This window comes from Trichomycterus rosablanca, chromosome 10, assembly GCF_030014385.1.
Source record: "Trichomycterus rosablanca isolate fTriRos1 chromosome 10, fTriRos1.hap1, whole genome shotgun sequence".
In the NCBI taxonomy this organism is placed as follows: Eukaryota; Metazoa; Chordata; class Actinopteri; order Siluriformes; family Trichomycteridae; genus Trichomycterus; species Trichomycterus rosablanca.
Window position 1 is genome coordinate 7,382,036 of NC_085997.1, and position 22,443 is coordinate 7,404,478.

A 22,443-nucleotide genomic window follows, 5' to 3' on the forward strand; every position below is an offset into this window, starting at 1 on the left:
AGACGAGTTCGTTCAGAATCAGCTACTTATCACAAATCGACTGACTCGATTTTGTTAACTTCTCATACATTGCCGTAGCGTCAATGCATTTGCCCGTAGAAGCTGAGCGTCTATTCACTTCAACAGGACTGCATGGAACATTTTTTTTCATTGCTTCGAAACTCGCCGGTCATTGGATAAATGCCACAATTTTGTTCCGCCCCAGGACGCTGAGCGTCTCTGGGGGTAAATGGAGCTGTAGGCGGGTCCGGACGCAGAGCTTCTGCAAGATGATTGGAGGATCAGTTGAAAGGCTGAATCCCATTTTGATTGACAGCTATTTTGAGATCTACACGTCACTTAATCACTGGGAGCTTCAGTCCAATCGCAGATTTTGCGAGTGAAGTCGAAAGACAAACTGCAACCCATTTCTTGGTATTTGCTTGGTGAAATTACTTTTTACTTACAGTTTAACATAATTTCAACATTTCCTTGTTCGAGTTTAATATCGTTTCGTTAGTTCGTTCAATCAATCATTCATACTGTTGGCTAGGTCGGAGTGAACTAGCCAGCTAGCAAGGTGCACACGATGGCAGACAATGCTAATATTGTCGACCTGATTTTGGCAAAGCCATTTGATAGTCTTCATTACGAGGAGAAAGTTAGAATTAAACAGCAGGGCAGATCAACATCTAAGATTGACTTGGTGCAAAAAGTAGGGAAAGGTAACAGGTCTTTTCAGCTCTCCTGGTATGACTGGTCAAGTCCCTGGAAAAGATGCCTACTTGGAACGATAGGATCACAGGCCATTTTCTTGAAAAGGAACGGAGGGCAGAATTTATGTATAAATAAATTGACAAATTTTATGATGTAATCCGACAATGAGCTTCCCCTCTTTGAAAGACCAGCAGCCGCCACTGATGTGGAGCATTAGGGGGATTGAACCAAAAATGTATTTGTTTCTTCTGCGACATCACTTGCAACTCAGAAATTACGTTACAAAATGCCTCTTGTAATTGTCTCTCAGCTCCACAGAAATTTGTCCCTTGATCTGAGAGCAATTCAAAAGGACAGCCACGTCGTGCAATGACGCCATAAGAAAACTGTCCATATTTAAACTAGTCAACAAATCTAAATTAATACAACGTGTGGTTTGACATTTAAATATGATTCCCCATCTTTTCTCCAACCTTCTCCCCAGTTTCACTGTAAAAGGACTGAAACAGTCTTTTGGTCCACAAACTGTGGACCAAAACAGGGGCTTGAATAACCTTAATTTGGATGATGGTAAATCTTTGGCACACATGGTTTTGATCACCACTTTCTACATTTCAGACAAGACCATTAATGCTTGTGCACTGCTTGCCTTTCACGTAATATCAAAAAGTGTCGACGCAACTCTGCAAACACTTTCAGATCCTGGATGGAACAAACGTTTATCATAATCCTTAATAAGTAGTTGGGTTATAGGATGTTTGGGATCCAAATCTACTGGATGAACGGACTCAGGATCCACATCCAGAACCTCTCTAAGTCTCCCACAAACTGTGATGAGATTCGTCTCATGGTCAAATTGAGAATAAAGAGTAAGACGACTTTCAGCAGGAATGTCTTTACCTGTCTTTAATTTATAAAACTCCTGAGGAAAACATTCCTGTTGAACTTGTCGAAAAAGAACTTTCTGAACTTCAGATGAATCTGGCATCTTATCAGAGCTTTGCAAAGGTACCACAGTAGCATCAACAAAATCTGTCCATTCTTTAAAGAGAGAAGGAATAGGAACAGGAGCAACACATTTCATCTGTGAAAACCCACAAAATAAAGGTTTATGGAGCTCTGGATCTTCAGAAACTTGTAGGCCACTGATCTGGAGAAAAACAAAGAAAAGCTGCATCCATCTATACTGAGAATTTGCAAGTTCAATTAAGGATTTACCTCGCCTTATATCATCAGCAGGATTTTGTGCAGAATCCACATATTGTCATAAACGCACATCAGTCAATTCTGCAATTTTTGTTACCCGGTTAGCCACAAAGGCTTTGTACCTACAAGATGATTATTGAAGCCACTTCAAAATTGTGGTCAAATCAGACCATAAGACTGTGTTATCCAGGGGTAAATTTAACTCTGTGTTCAACAACTTACTCCGCTGTGCTCCTGTCAAGGCAGCACACAACTCTAATCTGGGAATGGATAATTGTCGTTTCGGTGTGCTGTGTTCTATTCTTTTATCCAGGAAAGAAGGACAAATACTGATTAGTTAAGAGAAAAGATTTATTAAGCATCAAATATACAGATTGGTAAAAGTAATTCTGGGCCCAGGGCACTTCACACACATGACAGCTGTATGTAGAAGTCCCGTCCTCTGTGGGTTTGTGGTTCCTTCTTAAAGGGCTGACTCCTCCCTCTCTAACACTAGTCAACCAAAGCTTTCCCACGATTTCGCTGAGCAAGGGTATTTTCTTTGCACACGCAGCAGAAGTACAAGACTTGTGGTGTTTTCCTGTTCAGTCAGCTCTCACACTGTCTGTGTAGCTAGGACAGGAAACATCTGTACACATTGTTCCATTGTGAACCTTATTTTGCAGCTTACTTCTCAAAAGATAAGATCACTTTAAGTTTGTCTTTCCTTGGTATAGAACGTACAGAACAATAGACTATTGTATTTCGGTTTCCTCTTTGAAAAACACATACATTCACATTTTAAATGTAAACTCAGCATTTACAAGGCCTCTTACAAAACAGATGAAACATTTGTAATCTGATACAATTAATACAGAACATTAATACTCAATTATACCCAACCTTCCCCCCTTAATTGTCCTTCAGGACAATTACAAATCAAACAAATAAACAGAATCACACATTTCCTGATACAAAATGAAAATTAAAAGATTAAGCTAAATAAAAGTGCTATCAGCTCCCCGTTATGCGGAGATCGGGCTGAAAAACACCTAATGACTATGAAACAAAAACCCGAATAAGAACAACCTATGCTAGAATAGTATTTGTGAACAATCATAAGAATAAAGCATAAAAATTAGAACGGGAGAAAGATGAGCAGTAGATGATTTGGATTTGTCAGGTCCTGCAACTTGGGCTTCCTGTTGAGACAGAACTGCTATTCTCACCATTCTGGACATAGTGAGAAGAATTAACAAAAACAACAAAACAGTATAATAGAATATACAATAAGAAAGAAAAACTGAATTTTTCCTCCACTTCAAACTTCCTCCAATTCAACTTCTTCTATCTCCTGTAGTCCTAATAGGGGAGTATGCTGCTGAAAGAACTGGGACTTCAGGTCACTCCCGTTGGAGAGAGTAGTCTCAATAAGTCTAGTAAGAAGGGTTCGTATACACGGGATACAACAACAGCCACATACCACGAGCAGAGTCATAGCACAGCAAATTGAGGTCATTATACTTAAAATTAAGGCTTTGTACTGACCAAACATTTTGGTCATCCAAGTGTTAAAGGGGTTCTCAATACCACTATTTTCAGCTAATTCATTACTTAAGGAGGTCAGACCCTCAAGAGCCCTGGTTATTGTCCCATCAGGGGCTGTATTGTTAGGAATAAATGTACAACACTGTTCCCCAAACATCTTACATACACCGCCCTTTTCAGCTAATAAGAAATCCAATGCTATCCTATTTTGCCACGCCATTAAACTAGTCTTGTCAAGTTGCTCGTGTATTCCTTTAACGGCATCTCTTGTGTAATTTACAAATCGCTGCTGATTATAGTATATGTAATTTATCCAATCTACATTTTTATTAACAGTGGACCACCAAAATAACAAACTTTCAAATCCAGCTGCAATTTGGTCTCTAGCTTTAAACTCGTCAGGGACCCCCCTGGGCACTCCAATATTATCAATATATACATGTGGGTCAAAAGAGCCCGATGGGCCTGCGACTGCTCGCTTAACACGGCCACGTGTATCCGTCTCCCTTCCCACCGGCTCTCCACCCAATGGAAGCACATATAGTGGCATCACCAACTGCACCAGGGCACAGGTTCCCTTCCAATTCTTAGGAAGCTTGGACCTTAAGACCTTAGGATCACACATCCACCAAACATCAGCCCTGGAAACGCTCTGATCGCTAAACCACCCGGAATTGAACCCGTCTGAGGTGTTTTCTGCGTCCACGGTGTCTCCACACCACTTCAGCTGACCCACCTCAACGGTCCCCGTGTTCCTAGCGAAACAGGTATAGTTCCCTCTGTAGGGCATGTATGCTGGGGGTACCACCTTCTGCTTCACTTCTGGGAACAGGTAGTGCACAGTGGTGCAGTTCCCACAGCCTGGAGAGCCACTGAACAAGGAGACCACACATTTTAGACCTTCTAGATCATTATATCGATTTAGAGGAAAAGGTACAGTACCCAGGTGTGGCCTTGCTGAGGAGCAAGCATAACAGTTGGATTTGTTGGCAGCGCGCGCAGTATACATGATCCAATTTAACCACTGATTTTCATCCTCGAATCCAGTTTCTAATGCAAACGTGTCCTTTATAGTAGTTATATTTATGGTCTTTATCAATACTGGCGTTTCCGTGGGAGGCCCAGTCACAACAATACTGTTGTCTGGAATGACAGTGGTTAGCTTAGGTGTTGGCTTCGGGATCACTGTCAGTTTAAACAACCCCAGGTTATCCGAACCCGACTGATAGGAGCCTAGCATTAAATACCTGCTGTCCCCTTTCTTTGGATTTTTCAGGGTCAGCGTTAAAGGGTTACATGCACCCTTACTGCAGGGATGCGGGGTGCTGCCTTTTATTAAGGACAACCTAGAGCTAAGTTCTTTTCCGCCTGTTCGATCCCCTGACTTTTCCTGCATATCTACCCAACCTTTGTATCCCCAATCTTTACCTGTGTTTGTCAACACTGCAGACCAACTACTGCACGACAATACATTTACTTCCACATTCCCTTTCTTCCTCAAACACTTAGTGTTACATATGTACTTTTCTGGCCATCCTAACTGATTCTCAACATAACCTGAACAATCCGAGATCGCACACAAATCAAACTGAGCAACACAATCAACACCCTCGGTACATGTAATGGTTGGGAGACCTTTGTTCACACTGCGATAGGTTCTATGAGTAGTCTGGTTTCTGTGGGACTCTGCTGTGGCTATGAAGATGATAGACAGAACAACAACAATTATTATGGAGAGTACACATATTGTTATTTTCATAGATGCACATCCCAGTCTCTTAAAAGCTTGGACGGTCACATCAGAAGGAGGGTTAAAAGGCATTTTTTTTTTTTTTAAAGAAGTTGTACCTTCGGCAGGTTTGAAGTGTATATTACTGGGTAGGTATCAGTCTTCTACCCTCTAATGGACAGTGGGAATACACTTATATGGTTTATGAATCAGATTCTACAGTTTTAATCCCACTGTCTGCCAAATCTTTTCTAACTTCCTGCAATGAGCGGGAAGGTGCTGTAGCGGGTACACAATGTGTTAGGTGGTGCCAAACTGCCCCTTTTTTACCTTTCACTTTGACGGTGTGGGTTGTTACCTCAGTGACTTCCCACGGACCCGACCACCTGGGCTCAGACCACTTTCTCTTGTGGACTTTCACCCGTACCCAGTCGCCAGGCTTGACAGTTTTAAACTCCAGCCACTCGCTGTCATCTGCTGGTGGTTTCGGAGGGGGCTCACTCCGCTGGACCTGTGTAGACAAAACTCGAGTAAGATTAGTTAGAGCCCGCATGTACTCATCTTCCTCTGTTTGCCAAAGGTCCAAAACTGGACCTGTAACATTATCCCTAGAGGGCCCTGGCATCCGTCTCCCCGTTAACAACTCATGTGGAGACAAATGCGTTTTTTCCCGTTCGACTGATCTCATGGACATAAGGGCAAGCGGTAGTGCATCTACCCATGTAAGTTTTCCCCCATGACAGATCTTTGCGATCTTGCTTTTCAATGTCTGGTTTGCCCTTTCTACTAGTCCCTGGGAGCTGGGGTGATAGACAGCTCCAAATTTGTGCACTATTCCCAAGTGTTCCTCCACTTCCCTCAAGTGCTTGCTTGTGAAATGTGTGCCATTATCAGACCTGATCAGTTTAGGTACTCCATAGCGTGGAATGAGCTCATTCTTGAGCCATTTCACCACTGTTTTAGCATCCTCTCGTCTAGAGGGTATTGCTTCCACCCATCTGGTGTATCTGTCAACCATTACCAGAATGTACCTAAATCCCCTTACCACATTATCAGGTCCCATGTCTGTAAAATCAATGCAAATCTCCTTGAAAGGTGCATCTGGAACTGGAAAATGTCCCATGGGTCTCTTAAGGGGACGCTTGATGTTAAACTCTGAACAAGTAGGGCATTCTTCCACATAATTTTCCACCATTGCCATCAGATATGGGTGCCACCAGTGTAATGCCACTTCTTTCATGGTTCGTCTGGCTCCCACATGGGTGGGTCCATGAGCTTGTCTAATTAGCAGGGTGCATAGCTCTGCTGGAGCCACAAGCCTCCCATCTACTGATCTCCAGATTCCATCCCTCTCTACTGCTCCCCTTGCTAACCACTGATTTTTCTCATAGGCACCACTTTTCTGTTGCATCTCACGCACATTGTCAAGTGATAAGTCAGGTATTCTTACGTCAGCCTTTACAGTCATTTGTACAGTGTAACCTCCTGCCTTTTTAGCTGCAGCATCTGCTGCATTGTTTCCCAGTCCCTCCAAGTCACTTGTCTTGGAGTGCCCTTTGCACTTAATTACAGCTACTAGTTTGGGCAACAAAGTAGCACTTAATAAGGCTTTTAGGGCTTCTGCATGTTTCACAGGAGTGTTTTGAGAGGTCACAAATCCTCTCCTCATCCACTGCGGTCCATCCACATGGACTGCGCAGTGGGCATAAGCAGAGTCTGTGTAAACATTTAGGACCTTGTCCTTTCCTAATTCTAAAGCTTTTGTAAGTGCTACTATTTCGGCAAGTTGGGCTGACGCTGGCTGGGGTATGATTTCTGCTACTCTAGTGACAAAGCCTTTCCCCTGTTGTTCAATTACAGCAAATGAGGCCACATTTCCCTCTTCTCCTCTATAACAACAACCATCACAAAAAAATACCACTTCAGGATTTTCTAAAGGGTCACTACCGAGGTCTTCCCTGAGTCTCAGGTCCCTCTGGGCCACAAACTCACAGTCATGTGGTTCCAAATCAGTGTGCGGTAATTGTTTTGCCATATTCACCGTATCTTTGTGTGTGAATGTGATGTGTGGTTGTGTCAGCGTATCGCTGATCCTCATCTTCCTAGTGGGTGAAAGAGTGAATGCTGTAGAAGTAAGAAAGGCAACAACACCATGGTTCGTGTTGATCACTAGAGGGTGACACATGACTAAATGAGCAGTTTTGTTAACAGCCTTGGCTAGAGCTGCAATTTGTCTAGTGCAATGTGTTTGGCCCTGTTCCATTACATCTAGTTTTGAGCTATAGTACATGAGAATCTGTCTATTACTTTCCCTCCCCCCTTTCTGAAAGAGAACGGCATTTACAATACCGTTCCTTTCAGAAACATCTAGGAAAAAGGGTTTTTCATAATCTGGGGCCTGTAAATGTTCAGCATGCGCCAAGGCTTGCTTTAAGTCAATGAAAGCTTTTTCGGCGTCAATGGTCCAGATTAGTTTTGCTTTAAGGTTCCTGTGTCCCACCATAGCCAAACAATCCCTAAGAGGTTGCGTCAAACCCACATAATCAAAAATGAAATTACGGCTGTAGCCCGTTAACCCCAGGAACGCTAGTAGATCCTGAACTGTACTGGGTTTACCATGTTGCAGGATGGATTGACGTTGTGTAGCAGTCAAAGTGTGACCAATGGCCGAAATTTGGCGTCCCAAAAAAGTCACCACTGGTCTAGCAACTTGCAATTTGTCCTGTTTCACCTTGTATCCAAGGTTAGCCAGCAACGTGAGCAAGGAGACAGTGGCTGCTAGACAGGTGTCTGCATCAGGGGCTGCTATCAGTAGGTCATCAACATACTGGACTAACACCGTATTGTCAGGTAAGGTTAGGCTGGACAAATCAGCTTTAAGGGCTCTATTGAACAGACCTGGGCTGTCCTTGTAACCTTGTGGCAATCTGTTATATGTATACTTCTGTCCCTCATATGTGAAAGAAAAAATTTGTTGACAGTAGCTGGCCAGTGGGAGGCAGAAAAATGCATTTGCCAAATCGATAACAGTGAAATAACAATGGTCAGGGGTCAGATTTTGCAAAGCTAAGTATGGGTCTGGGACAGGGATATTTTCAGTAACAGTAGCTTTATTAATTTCCCTTAAGTCGTGCACCATACGCCATCCCTTTCCCTCTCCTTTGGAGACAGGTAGGATCGGGGTGTTCCAGTCAGAATTGGATTTTCTGAGAACACCAGCTGTCAGTAGTCCAGCTATGGTGTCTTTTATACCTAGAGATTGTTCTGGTTTCAAAGGATACTGAGGTTTCCATACTGGGAACACACCAGGCTTCAAACCGACCATAATGGAGTGGTGTGTCACCAGACCTACATCAAATGGGTCAATGGTCCAAATGTGAGCTGGAACTTTAATTAGGTAGTTTTCAGTCAGTTCGTGGTTAGTGTGTTCTCTACCATGGTGTCTGGACAGCAATTGTTCCTCCAACACCGCTTTGTCAATGGATTGATTGTCAATTTTCCAGTAAAAGCCGTCTAATGACCTACTTAGACAGGGAATTTCAGTGGGAACATATGTATTGGTCATGGCTTCCTTGACCATTGGGCCCAAAGACCTAGCCTCATATCCTTTTCCTATGGCTAGTGTGACGTGGGGAACAGTTGGGTGGCCAGTAGCTTCCACAAACCAGGCTAGCTGATCTGGGCTAAGCGAGACAGATGCGGCCACTCCAGCCGCACCAACATATAGGTCAGTTATTTCCAATAGTTCAACATGACCCTCCTTTTCCTCCTCCCATGCTTGTTGGTACTGTTCATCAGGTGTGCGCAAATAATTATAGGTACAATGTAATGGATCAATGGGAGGGGAGTAGGCCCCAATGGACAGGATCCAAGGCTTCCAGGACTGATAAGTACGCAAAAGACGTGGTGTGTCTGGCCCGTCGATCAACAGTCTAGACCAATAGACAGTAGCATTAAGTGTCGGGTTGTCTGGTGTCGGGGCATTGGACATGAACAAAATCTGAGCAGTATTTGGCGGACGATGTCCTGCTAAGCATAATTTCAGGCCTTGATCTGTACAGTAAATAGTAGCACCTAATTTAGTCAACAAATCACGGCCCAACAAATTGACAGGGCATTTTGGAGCAAATAGGAAAGAGTGAGTTAGGGTCTGATTTCCAACAGCAGTAACCAATGGCTTTGTGTATTTTTGAGTTTCAATTTTCCCTGAATATCCAATTGTGTTAAGGGTCCTGTCTGTCATTGGTGGCTGCCAGCCCCCTGCACCCATCAAACAGGATGCAGTGGCACCAGTGTCCACCAACAACTGAACAAGGCGACCCTCCACATGGCAGGTGACCAATGGTTCTTTTTCAAAAGCTTTCACACCTGCTGTTGGATACCCTGGGCCCCATCAGTATGAGTCACTATAGACCCCATCCTGTCCTAGCAGGACTGGGGCCTGGTATGCTACGCCAGGTGCTAAACCAGAATTTGGGACATGACCAGGAGCAATAGGCTGTGTTACGGCATATCTTGGGGCACCCTGCAACTGAGCAGGAGGAAACCCCGCAGCTTGCTGACGTCCCATAGGTGGCTGAGGAACTGCCATCATTCCAGGTTGTGGTGGGATATGTTGGTTTGGGCAACTTCTGGAGATATGTCCTGGTTGACCGCAGGCATAACAATAATTCTCCCTTCTTAGCTGTCTGCCATTGAATCTCCCTCGCCCACGGTTGGGTTGGGCCCTATACCCATAGTTTTGATCACTTGGGTAAGTGGGCTGGTACGCACCTGTCAGATATGCTGTTGGATAAGCTGCTGCAGGCGGAGGTAGGGGCTGTACTGGAACGATTGCCTGTAGCTGTGTTTGAGGGGCATACTGATGAAGTGAATTTTGGGATTCCAGGGCCACCAACTGTTTTTTATCTCGTTTATCCTGGGTGGCAAGTTTATCTTTTTCAGCGACTTCAAGTTTAAGCAGACGTCTTGCGAGGACGTCCAGCTCATCCTTCTGTTGCTGTTGGGCTTCCCTATAGCGACGCACATAATGGGCCAGAGTAGCTGTCCATTTTCCATCCTCCATGTCAGCCAAATCAATGACATCCTCTAATTTGGACTGTAATTCTTTAGGTAACCCCCTTAATACTTGTGCCCTGTATAACAACATGGTAGCGTCAGTCCTGTCATGTCTTTCACCTGTGTTCTCTAACCACTGCTCTGCACTCCTTTTCAGGTACACATGTATGTCTTCAGAGTCCTCTAGTTTCAGGGATGATAAATTTGTCAGATTTCGAGTGGTTGGAAACAAGGAACGTATGGAATCCCACAGGGAGTTCCTAATGCCATTAAGGGACTGGTCAGATGTCAGTTTATTGGTATCGGACAAATGTTCAACTTGAGCCAGCTTATGTTTTCCTTCAATACGTACCAAAAGAGCTCTGATGTCACCCAAGCACAGAGCATCGCCAGCTGTAAACTTTTCAAGTTGTGTAATCCAATTTTGCCCACCCTTATGTAATGGGGGCAATTTGTTCACTAGCCCCTCCATATCCCTGTGACTCCAGGGGACATATTCGACCCCGGAGTGAGTGGTAACCAGCGGGAACTGCCCAATTTTTGACTGAGCCTTAGACCGAGTGTTCGCAGCTGGAGGGTCAAATTCCAGCTCAATCAGTGGTCCAGTGGCACGGTCAGAATTAGAAACTGGTCCTTTAACTACAAGGTCCATTCCTGTTATTGTTACACTTTGAGAGTGCTCATGAATACCGGGATGGGAGGCCAGAGCTTCTGGTCTGTTAGATACTTTACTACAACCACTTAGCACACTACTTTCGTCATCAGTGTCACTGGCGCAACTTTTAAGCTGTTCTCTATCCTTATTTTGGTGTTCGGGCACACCTGTAAGGCTGTGACGCATGTCTTGGGGAAAAGGCCTAGTGCCATGGATGGCAGATATTGGGGTAGATTTTGCATTTGGTGATTGGTAATTGCATTCAGGGTAGCCTGGTCTCCCGGACCTGTCTATTTCAGTCAAAACTATGTGTTTTAGACGGTCTATGTTTGCAACTTGTTCTGTAACTAACAAGGTCAGTCCATCAATTTGGCGTTGTTGATCAGTCTCTCCCTGAAATGTTACATCCAATTCGCCCATTTCTATGCCCAATACACCACTATTTACTTGCAAAACTGGGGCTTGTACGCTTAGCTCAGGAGCAGTTACAATAGGAGAGATCGGGGCAGGTAAGCCTGGTACTAGTTGATCAATACAGTGAACTGCTTCGTTATAAGCGGGAGGTCTTGCTTGTTCAGCCAATATTGGATAGATTTTATGAATTATTGGGAGTAAGGAATCAAAAACGTGATTTCCAGGGCAATTTTCTTCCTTTGTTTTTTCAAGAGTAGGAATATCCTCTGCCCTGACAGTGGGTGTGATCGATGGGACTTTTGAAGATTTAATGTCTACGTTTTTCTCTAGAGGGTCATTCATGTTTACAGTGACGGCCTTCATGTGTAGGAGTAAATCAGTGGCATTAGCCAAACGATCATTGGCTTTGTCCAAAGCAATTTTTAATGGACCAAATCTATGTTCTCCTCCCCTTTGCCACTGAGCTAAAGCGAGGCTTTGATTCCCTTTTTCTACAGAAAGTATACGCTTTCTGTCCTCCCCAGTAGGGGCAAGATTTGAATCTGCCGGATACAAATTCTTATCCTGCCACTCGAGGAGCAATTTTTCAGCCTTTTTGATTTTAGATTTTCTCATTTTTGCAATACTAGTAGTTTCAATTCTACTGAGAATACGCGCCTTCAGTTTTCCAGCTGTGTCTACTTCCTCTTTACTTGATTCAGCCATTATTATAATTTTTAATAAATCTGATTATTACAAAACAAAATACAATACAATAGAATACAACCCCGTCCACAAAAAGAGAACCCAAGTTCCTCCTTGTTAGACCTTAATTTGTTTTCCAAACGATCAAGCTTCTACCACTAGGTGGCGGACAGTCATTGGACTCCAAATGGTCAGAACAAGAAGATCCTTCTGTTAGGTTCACAATACTATACCACCCTTATATTCCTAATTTTCTGGCCAGTTATATTAACCCTTCTGTATCATTAGACACAGAGACACCAGAAAATACACATATATTCTAAATACATTCACAACAAATTCCCACTTGAAAAACAATCAATGCAATAATAGTAATTACAATAATCCACATTTTAACTAGTAAATCAATATACCAGAAAAACTAAAACAAACTTTTTTTTTCTTTCCCTGGCAGGAGTCAATACTCTACTGCCACCTGGAGGAGTCAATCCTCAACTCCTTTACATAAAAAATAACAAATACATACAAATGACAAACCAGGAGTCAATCCTCTACCGGCACTTGGGAAGAGTCAATCCTCGATTCCCTTACTTACAAACAACACGAAATAATAAGGCACGAGTCAATCCTCTAGTGCCACTTGGGAAGAGTCAATCCTCAATTCCCTTACACAAATAACAAGGCAAGAGTCAATCCTCTATTGCCACTTGGGAAGAGTCAATCCTCAATTCCCTTATAATACTTTTACCAATTTCTATAGGACAATTTTGTACTTAAAATGATACGCAATAATTTAAAGACACTTACTGAATCAGAAGAATTCACACACTCACAACTACTTTATCCTATATAATCCTATGCAGAAATTCAATTTTAATAGGTTTTCTGCTTACCTTTTGACCGGCCTTGTAAGTGTGCAATTTCCTCCAACTCAAGGTCTGAGAACTCTTCTTGGTTCCTTTCTTCCCAGATCACGTCGAGGGTCACCAAAATTGCTGTGTTCTATTCTTTTATCCAGGAAAGAAGGACAAATACTGATTAGTTAAGAGAAAAGATTTATTAAGCATCAAATATACAGATTGGTAAAAGTAATTCTGGGCCCAGGGCACTTCACACACATGACAGCTGTATGTAGAAGTCCCGTCCTCTGTGGGTTTGTGGTTCCTTCTTAAAGGGCTGACTCCTCCCTCTCTAACACTAGTCAACCAAAGCTTTCCCACGATTTCGCTGAGCAAGGGTATTTTCTTTGCACACGCAGCAGAAGTACAAGACTTGTGGTGTTTTCCTGTTCAGTCAGCTCTCACACTGTCTGTGTAGCTAGGACAGGAAACATCTGTACACATTGTTCCATTGTGAACCTTATTTTGCAGCTTACTTCTCAAAAGATAAGATCACTTTAAGTTTGTCTTTCCTTGGTATAGAACGTACAGAACAATAGACTATTGTATTTCGGTTTCCTCTTTGAAAAACACATACATTCACATTTTAAATGTAAACTCAGCATTTACAAGGCCTCTTACAAAACAGATGAAACATTTGTAATCTGATACAATTAATACAGAACATTAATACTCAATTATACCCAACAGGTGCTACACGAGAACGTGCCATAACAAATGAAACATGGATCATCCCCTGACTTTCCATGCTTAAGTAAGCCACAGAACCATGTGCACATTCTGATGCATCACAAAAGACATGCAGTTCTCTAGTAGCTGTATGAGACATAGCAGGTGGAGAATAACTAGTCTAGACTAGTTCCTAGACTAGTTCCTAGACTAATCTAGGAAACTGAATCAAGGACCGGTTTAGAAGCTAATTTCCCCATGTATTCCATGCTGCTTTGATTGTCAGGAATAGGAGGGCCATCCCAGCCACGATTTTTCATCCAAAGTTGTTGTAGAATGATCTTTGCTCGTGTGGTAAATGGAATTATGAAACCAAGTGGATCGTATTGACTAGCCAGCACTTTGTATATGTTTCTCAAAGTGGGCTCCTCATATTTCACAGCTCTATGTTTATAACCCAAAGTATCAGATGGACAGTGCCAACTTAATCCCAAAGCACCTTCCTTAGAATCAATGCAGTCTTGATGCAGCCAAAGCTTAGTGCTCTCAGATTTTGCCTCCACTAGTAAGTGATCAACAACAGCAGGCACTGTTGCCCATTGACAGATGTTAAAACCTCCTTCTGCCAGTAGGGAACGCATTTTGTCCAAGAGCTGTTTAGCTCCCTCCTTTGTAGGAAAGCTCTCCAAACAATTATCTACATAAAAAGACTTAAGAATGGAAGTCAAGACATCAGCACCCTCCTTATGTTCTTGGACATGTTTCTGTAAGGCATACGTAGCACAACACGGACTACAAGTTGCCCCAAAGGGCAGAACCTGCCACTCATAGATATCTGGGGGTTCAGTCTTTCTCTTGTCACACCAAAGAAAACGCAACAAAGGTTTATCTTCTGGAAGCAACCTAATTTGATGGAACATGGATTTTATATCGCCACTAATAGCAAAAGGATATTGGCGGAATCGAAGAAGGACACCTAGTAAAGATGATCCTAAAGGAGGACCTGGCAAAAGCTGACTATTTAGAGAGACACCCTGATACGGATGGGAACAATTAAAGACAACCCTATATTTTCCATTATGTTCTACTAAATGGTGTGGAATATACCAACATTCTGGAGAGGAGGACACTTGCTGAAAAGTGAGCTTAGATATGTAGCCTGAAGAAACCAATTTCTGTATTTCTCCATTATACACAGCAGCTAACTTTGGATTGTGTTGCAATTTTCGCTCTGTACTGCGAAGGATTGACATCACAGAATTCAAGTTTCAAGTTTATTTGTCATTTGTACAAATGTTAGCAGCAGTTGTACATTGAAATGTGTGTTGGGAGGCTCGGAAACTCTACAAGTGTGCTATAAATAAAGTACAAATAAGTCTTTAAAGTATATAAAAAGTAAACAAGTGTGCTATAATATAAAGTACAAATAAGTCTTTTAAAGTATATAAAAGTAAACAAGAAAGAAAAATATAGAAAAATATAAGTACAAACAATTGCAGTTAAGGTGCAGATTTGCATTGTAAACAAAGTGGAAAATTGAAGTAAATGTAAACATTGAACCATAGTAGACATTGCAGGCGTTATGGATATATTACAGACGAAATAATAATGACTGTTAATAATGCTAATAATCGTAATAATAGAAATACTGATGATAATAAGAAAATAGTAATAATACTGCAGGATAGATTGAAGTCCAGATTGCCACATCATGTTTTGAAGTGATGTGGTATTAATATTAATATTGCACATGCCCAAAATGTGAGTGTTATGAGATGTGAGTGTTGATGAGTAACTGAAAAAGGGGGTGAGTTATTATTATGCATTGTTTAGCATTCTGACGGCCTGTAGGAAAAAGCTGTTCTTTAGCCTGCTGGTCCTGGCTTTTATGCTGCGGTACCGTCTGCCTGATGGCAGTTTTGTGAACAGTCCGTGTGCAGGGTGGGTGTGGTCTGAGGTAATTTTTAAAGCCTTCTTTAGACAACTGGTTCGGTAGATGTCCTGTAAGGCTGGAAGCTTGTGACCAATGATGATCTCGGCTGCTCTCACAACTCTCTGAAGGGCCTTGCGGTCATGGAGAGAGCAGTTTCCATACCAGACAGATATGCAGCCTGTTAATAAACTTTCAATGGTGCATTTGTAAAAGTTTTTCAGAATCTTGGGTGGGAGACCAAACTTCCTGAGCCTGCGGAGAAAGTACAGTCTTTGACGAGCAGACTTAATCACTGACTTAGTGTGTAGGGACCAAGTCAGGTCATCAGCGAGGTGTACTCCAAGGAACTTGGTTGACCTGACTCGTTCCACAGCAGCTCCTCTGATGTACAAGGGTGCGTGTTCATCCTCTTGCCGCTTCCTGTAGTCTACAATCATCTCTTTTGTTTTGCTGATGTTGAGATGAAGGTTGCTGTGGCTGCACCATTCAGCCAGCTCTCTGACCTCTTCTCTGTAGGCCGACTCGTCACCCTTCGTGATGAGGCCCAGGACAGTGGTGTCGTCAGCAAACTTAAGTATGATGTTGGAGCTGTGTTTAGCAACACAGTCATGAGTGAAGAGAGAGTACAGGATTGGGCTGAGAACACATCCCTGTGGAACTCCTGTGTTAAGAGTCAGGGTGGATGAAATGTGGTCACCAATCCTTACCACTTGAGGTCTGTTTGATAAAAAGTCCAAGATCCAATTGCAAAGATTGGTGTTGAGTCCAAGGTCGTTCAGTTTATTGGCAAGTTTCATTGGGATTATGGTATTGAATGCTGAGCTGTAGTCAATGAATAGCATCCGCACGTAGGAGTTTTTGTTGTCAAGGTGAGTTAGTGCATTGTGTATAGCCAAAGCAATGGCATCCTCGGTGGACTTGTTCGGTCGGTACGCGAACTGAAGGGGATCAATTGATGATGGAAGAGATGAACAGATGTGGTTTTTGATAATCCGCTCAAAGCACTTCATGACAGAGGAGGTCAGAGCAACAGGTCTATAGTTGTTCATGGACACAACTGTCGACCTCTTAGGTACTGGGACAATGGTGGTCCTCTTTAAGCAGGTAGGGATGACAGACTGGCTGAGAGAGAGGTTAAGAATGTCTGTAAAAACTTCTGCTAGCTGGTAGGCGCATTCTTTGAGGACACGACCATGGATGCCGTCAGAACCAGGTGCTTTCCTTTAATGGTATAGCTTGTTTAATTTGAAGTAAAGGAGTAGCATATCGTTCAATACCATCAATATTAACTTTGGTTGTCTTGGAATCAAGGAGAGCAATGGCTTCATGATCTTGTTTCGATCTTGTAATAAGCTTCTCATTGCGGAAAGGAAGAACGTACACTTGCCAGAGCTTTTCAACATCTTGACGCAGATCATCCATGGAACTGCAAGTGGCAGTAAAAAGACACTGTTGATCTCTAAAGACTGGAAAAGGAGTGGGTCCCTGCAGTACCCAACCTAATCTAGTATGGATAGCAGCTGGAGCACCAGCTGTACCAAGGCGAACTGGCTCTATGGGATTAATCAAATGTGGGTTATCAGCCCCAATAAGGACTAAGGGCTGAACTTGAAAAAAGGTCTGAAATGGTAGACCCTGAAGATGACAGAAACGTTGCTTTAATCCTTCAACTTGATAGGTCTGATCTGATAACCTTAATTTACTTGCAGTAAAAGCACTATGTATGGTATATCTCTTCTTGGGTTCAGGAACAGAAGAAATCTGAAAGGTAACAGAGCAACCCTCCAGCACCACAGTATCTTGAACTGTTTAAAGAGATAAGGATTCGGCCACCCCATTAAGGCCAAGGTGTTGTGTAGCTTGTGCCAACAACATTGTGCGCTTTGAACCATCAGGTTCTAAGGACAAGGTTTCTAAGGACTTGCCCCATGACTGAGCAGAACTTTCACTACTTTAAGTAAGACTTTCCCAGAATGACTAGGACGGTTAAGATAATAGGCACCGCCATCATGATTTCTGTTGTTAACATCATGCAGCACACCTAAATGTTTACCTTTGCATTGAAGACAAGGCTTCTTCACAATTAATAGCATGGTGCTGTTTTGTCGGATCCATTTCTCCTTGCTGCTTTTATCAAGGCTCATAAAACTGGGACATAGGCCTATAAAGTGGTCATTACTGAAACAATACACACAAGAATGCTTTGACCTTTCTCCTTTATCCTGTCTCAGTAAAACCTGAGACATATTGCCTTTGGACACAGATGGATTGTTCACTTCATGCAGAATTGTAGCAGTACTAGAGTTGCTCTTTAACTGACGGCGGTCTATTGCTTGTTGCCTTGATGGATCACTGACTTGAATAGCTAATGCTTGGCATTCAGCTTCCTCCTGTAACCAGGATGAAAAGTCAATGAGATTGTAACTTTGGTTAGGATGGTTAGCACGGGCATAACGAGCATAACTAGTAACATGTTCTGAAGGAAGTTTGGAAAGCAATTGTTGTACATGTGATGCACAAGAAAGTTCAGCTTTGCCTTGATCTCGGCCTAAGAATTAAAGCATACCTACTAAAGCTCTCACACGTAAAGCAAAATTACTAAAAGCCTGAGAATCACCAGAACGAATTTGAGGTAAAGAAAGAATTGTTTTAATTTCTCTAAGAACAAGCTGACAAGGTTGTCCATATTTCTGCTGCAAGGCCAACAAGGCCCTAGAGTATGGACAAGGATCATTAGCATAAGCTAAGGCTAAAGATCGTGCTGGTGGAAACTGCAAATGATCTAAGAGAGAATATGATATTTATAATGCTCAGATTCAAACTGAGGCATCGGGTTATTCAAAGCCAGTTGCAAAATTGCAAATTCTTGCGGATCACCTTTACTAAAGGAGAAAAAAGAAGGACCTTCCACTCAAGCAGTGGCATGCACAGAACTGAAGGTGGGGACATATGGATTACAATAAAGTCTAGGCTGAGGATTAAAATAAAAACTAGGAGGTTGTACAGAATTAGGTAAAGCTGATGCTGTTGGTTGAAACTGGTTGCCATTCTGTTGGAATTGAGCATGAGCACCACTCTGCCCAAATTAGATTGGACCAAGAGGCTGTTGAACTTGAGGCTGAAAAGAATGCTGGGACTGATACTGAACAGGAGGTATTTGAGGCTGAATAGTAGACTGTTGAAACTGAGATTGAACAGGAGGTAGTTGGAACTGAAACTGATTATTAGACGACTGGAACTGAGGAGGTTGGGCCTGAGAAAAAGGTGGTTGTAACTGAGAATGAGCAGCTGGCTGAGACTGAACTTGGGAAGAAGTTTTTAAAAACTTAGAAGCAGGCAGCAGAGATTTAGACTGAAGCTGTTGGGAATCAGAGTGTCCAAACGGGACAACTGAGCAGCATTTGATACTGAGGAGTTATGGGTAGGAAGCAAAAGAATTGGAATCATTGAAGGTGGAGGTGGAGGTAAGGATTCAACTAGTTGGAGGTGGTAATGGAGATAAAATTCTTTCTCTGCATATCCCAGCTTGTTTGGAAGCAGGGGTCAGAGTGCCAGGTCAGCCATCGTACGTCCCTGGAGCACTGTCCCCACTGTCCCCAACAAAAATGTCAATTCAGATAAAACTCCGAGACATTTCAAAATTGGATAATAATAAGTTATTGTGTGTTTGCCAATTAAAAACAAATGAAAAATGTATTTAAACAAAACGACTTGAGTGAATATAGAGTGTAAATGTCATTGTAACACTTACAGACTGAACTAATTTTTGATGCTGCGTTTCACTGAGCAATGACGCATCGACTTTCGTATTACGTGTTGTCTGTGAATGATCATAATGCTTCTGCACTGGAGAATGCGGGCATCGATCCTGTTACCTCTTGCATTTTAAAGGTGCTGTTGTGAGTTTCAGCTGTTGATCTTTTACAAAGAAGGCACCAGATAAATAACCATCAAAAAAGTCATTTAAGATAAAACTCTGAGACATTTAAAAATTGGAGAATTATAAGTTATTGTGTGTTTGTGTAATCCAATTAAAATTTGGGCGTAACTAATGTTTTGTTTATGTTAATTCATAACTAGTAAATAAGTTGTTCTTATTTGTTTTGTATATAATGTTCTGGTGGTTTTATGCTGTTTAAAGTAAAGTGTATGTATAGCCCACACTTGATTTATGTTTAAGCCAATCAGCATGAAGGGTCACAGGTCAGGAAAAGACCGAGAGAAAGTGGGTGGAAAAAGAAGAAAATAGCGTGATGTGAAACAAGTGTCATGTAAGCGGGTAAAACACCTGTTTAGGATTCATTTCTGTTGATGCGTAAAGACAAACGGACAGTGAGTCTTACATTAACATGTTGCAGTCGATTAGTGACATTGTTTATGCTGTATCAGCCGTGAAACTTCGTCTCTTGAGTTTTCACGCATGGACATTGAGGGCAGTGCGCTTCCTCAGCAACTGTGAAGATTACAGTGGATTTAAAGCATCGGATAAACTCTGGTTGTTTCATCCAAGATCAAAAGGGAGAAGACTGGTGGATTTGTTTCTGTTTCATCTGTGTGAACAAAGAACGTGGACAGCTCCACCACAACCGACCAAATATACACTATATTGCCAAAAGTATTCGCTCGTCTGCCTTCACATGCATATGAACTTGAGTGACTCCCATTCTTAATCCATAGGGTTTAATATGATGTCGGCCCCCCTTTGCAGCTATAACAGCTTCAACTCTTCTGGGAAGGCTTTCCACAAGGTTTAGGAGTGTGTTTATGGGAATTTTTGACCATTCTTCCAGAAGCGCATTTGTGAAGTCAGACACTGATGTTGGACGAGAAGGCCTGGCTCACAGTCTCCACTCTAATTCATCCCAAAGGTGTTCTATCGGATTGAGGTCAGGACTCTGTGCAGGTCAGTCAAGTTCTTCCACACCAAACTGGCTCATCCATGTCTTTATGGAGCTTGTGCTTTGTGCACTGGTGCGCAGTCATGTTGGAACAGGAAGGGGCCATCCCCAAACTGTTCCCACAAAGTTGGGAGCATGAAATTGTCCAAAATCTCTTGGTGTGCTGAAGCATTAAGAGTTCCTTTCACTGGAACTAAGGGGCCGAGCCCAACTCCTGAGAGACAACCCCACACCATAATCCCCCCTCCACCACACTTTACACTCGGCACAATGCAGTCAGACAGGCACCGTTCTCCTGGCAACCGCCAAACCCAGACTCGTCCATCGGATCGCCAGACGGAGAAGCGTGATTCGTCACTCACGTCTGTATTAAGGTTCAGGTGATGGAGCGCTGCAGTCACATCAGCTTATAAAACGTCTTGATTTAAAGTAGAAGAATTTAGATTCATTCTGATCTCAGTTTTTAGGTCCTAGAGAAAAATAGCAACTTAAAACATAATGATTCCTTCACTGCGCTTCACAGTTTTAAAGACATTTTATTGGTTTTGTTCAGCTCTTGTCTCACAAACCAGACGGAGAAGGTCGAAGTGTCTTTAGGACTGGACAGGACAGACAAGGTTGTTGACCTGTAAATAGCAGGAACACAAAATAATAAACTGACAGTTAAATAACAATTCAGCACAAGCAAGGTCCAATAAAAATGTGTTAAACGTGAGCAGAATTCATTTCCAGACACTCACTGTAGATCGTTGTGGCGACTCAGTGACGTTTTAGGGCTGTGTTCCGTTTCCTGCCAGGTATCAAGGTGCCCCAAATCTGGTTACTTCTGCCAGTAGGTTAGACTCGTTTCTATAAGACAATAACCCAAAACATACACCCAAATCCATCATTAGTGGTAAATCCATGTTTAAGGAAGAAGAGTTTAGTCTCCAGATTGGAAGCATGTTTGAAATGAGGTGATGTTTATCACTGTGAGATTAATTCTTTATTAAGCTACTTTCTCCAGCGCTCACCTTTCTCATCTGATGTGGTGGTACACTGATGGTACTGTGATGGTGCACTGATGGTACTCTGATCGTGCACTGATGGTTCTCTGATCATGCACTGATGGTGTTCTGATCGCGCACTGATGGTGTTCTGATGGTGCACTGATGGTACTGTGATGGTACACTGATGGTGCTGAGGAATTGAGGTGATCTGAACCTCAGCTGAAGTTCTCTGGATCATGTGAGATGAATTTCCATCATGTGTTAATGAGATATCAGGATAATAATCGGGATAATAATGATCTAACAGATGAAACGGATGAAACTCAGCATGAAAAACGTCTGGATTATTCAGTCGACTGACTCGTCAAGCCGATCCACAAAATATTGCTGATCTCCATCAGTCCAGAGTTTCTCCAACATTACATGGAAGCAAACATCAGTCACTGATATGCTCACCTATGATCCGTCTGCTAAAACTCTACAGGTGCCTGTAGAATAAAAACACAGATTAACGATTAATCACAACACACGTGATCTGAGCTACATGCTAACACAGTCTCTCAGCTAAATCCATTGAGGTCTGTTCCTATCTGTTTGGACTGACCTGGACTTAGTTCTTGAGGCTCTCTGGAAACCAGTGGTGCTCCAGGATCTTCTCGAGGCTGATTCTTGCTCAGGCAGCTCCTCATCAGATGACGGCAGGCTGTGGGTGCAGTAATCGGTTCAGATCAAAATCCTGATGGAAACTGTGTGTACACGGGTCTAAATGTGAACGTCCTGCATCTTCTTACCCTTAGACACACCAGGTTTGAGCTTCAGGTGTCCAGCAGTGATCTCCCTCTCGTTCCAGAACGGCATCTCTCCACACACTAAAACAAACAGTAAGATCCCCAGACTGTTGCAGGGCAGCCATGATACTTACCTCGCTTGAACCATTCAGGGGGGGGCGTATAACAAGGTGCCTGAGTAAAAGTGAGAGAGATCAGTGAGGGCCATACACGTTTTCATCTGTGTCTCATAACTACTGACCTCTGAGGTACAATTACCTGAAAATCCCCTGTAGGGGCTCGACTTAAGCAAGTCCCC

General features: G+C 42.7%; 1 protein-coding gene and 1 long non-coding RNA gene across 2 annotated transcripts; both read right to left on the bottom strand.

Moving 5' to 3' along the window:
* Positions 1 to 6,199: 6,199 nt before the first annotated feature.
* On the bottom strand, positions 6,200 to 17,716 carry LOC134321621 (uncharacterized). The gene is made up of 6 exons (XM_063003424.1): positions 17,679 to 17,716; positions 15,828 to 16,058; positions 15,438 to 15,722; positions 9,932 to 10,170; positions 6,609 to 8,452; positions 6,200 to 6,223 (listed from the first exon to the last, which is right to left on the bottom strand). Exons 1-6 carry the CDS (start codon positions 17,714 to 17,716, stop codon positions 6,200 to 6,202), a joined length of 2,661 nt encoding a protein of 886 aa, XP_062859494.1.
* A 3,192-nt stretch (positions 17,717 to 20,908) lies between these two features.
* LOC134321160 (uncharacterized) lies at positions 20,909 to 21,605 on the bottom strand. Its single transcript, XR_010013792.1, has 3 exons — positions 21,382 to 21,605; positions 21,109 to 21,217; positions 20,909 to 20,994 (listed from the first exon to the last, which is right to left on the bottom strand). It is a non-coding gene; the product is annotated as an uncharacterized LOC134321160 (long non-coding RNA).
* Between the last annotated feature and the right edge of the window lie 838 nt (positions 21,606 to 22,443).

Excerpts from the sequence above, each read along its gene's own strand:
- LOC134321621 (XM_063003424.1), bottom strand. The coding sequence starts at position 17,716 with ATGTCTCAGGTTTTACTGAGACAGGATAAAGGAGAAAG. Across the intron at positions 15,723-15,827 it reads GCTGCTGTGGAACGAGTCAG|GCTCAGGAAGTTTGGTCTCC; the intron begins GTCAACCAAGTT and ends CTTTCTCCGCAG. Across the intron at positions 6,224-6,608 it reads AAATGACTGTAAAGGCTGAC|ACATGGGACCTGATAATGTG; the intron begins GTAAGAATACCT and ends TTGATTTTACAG.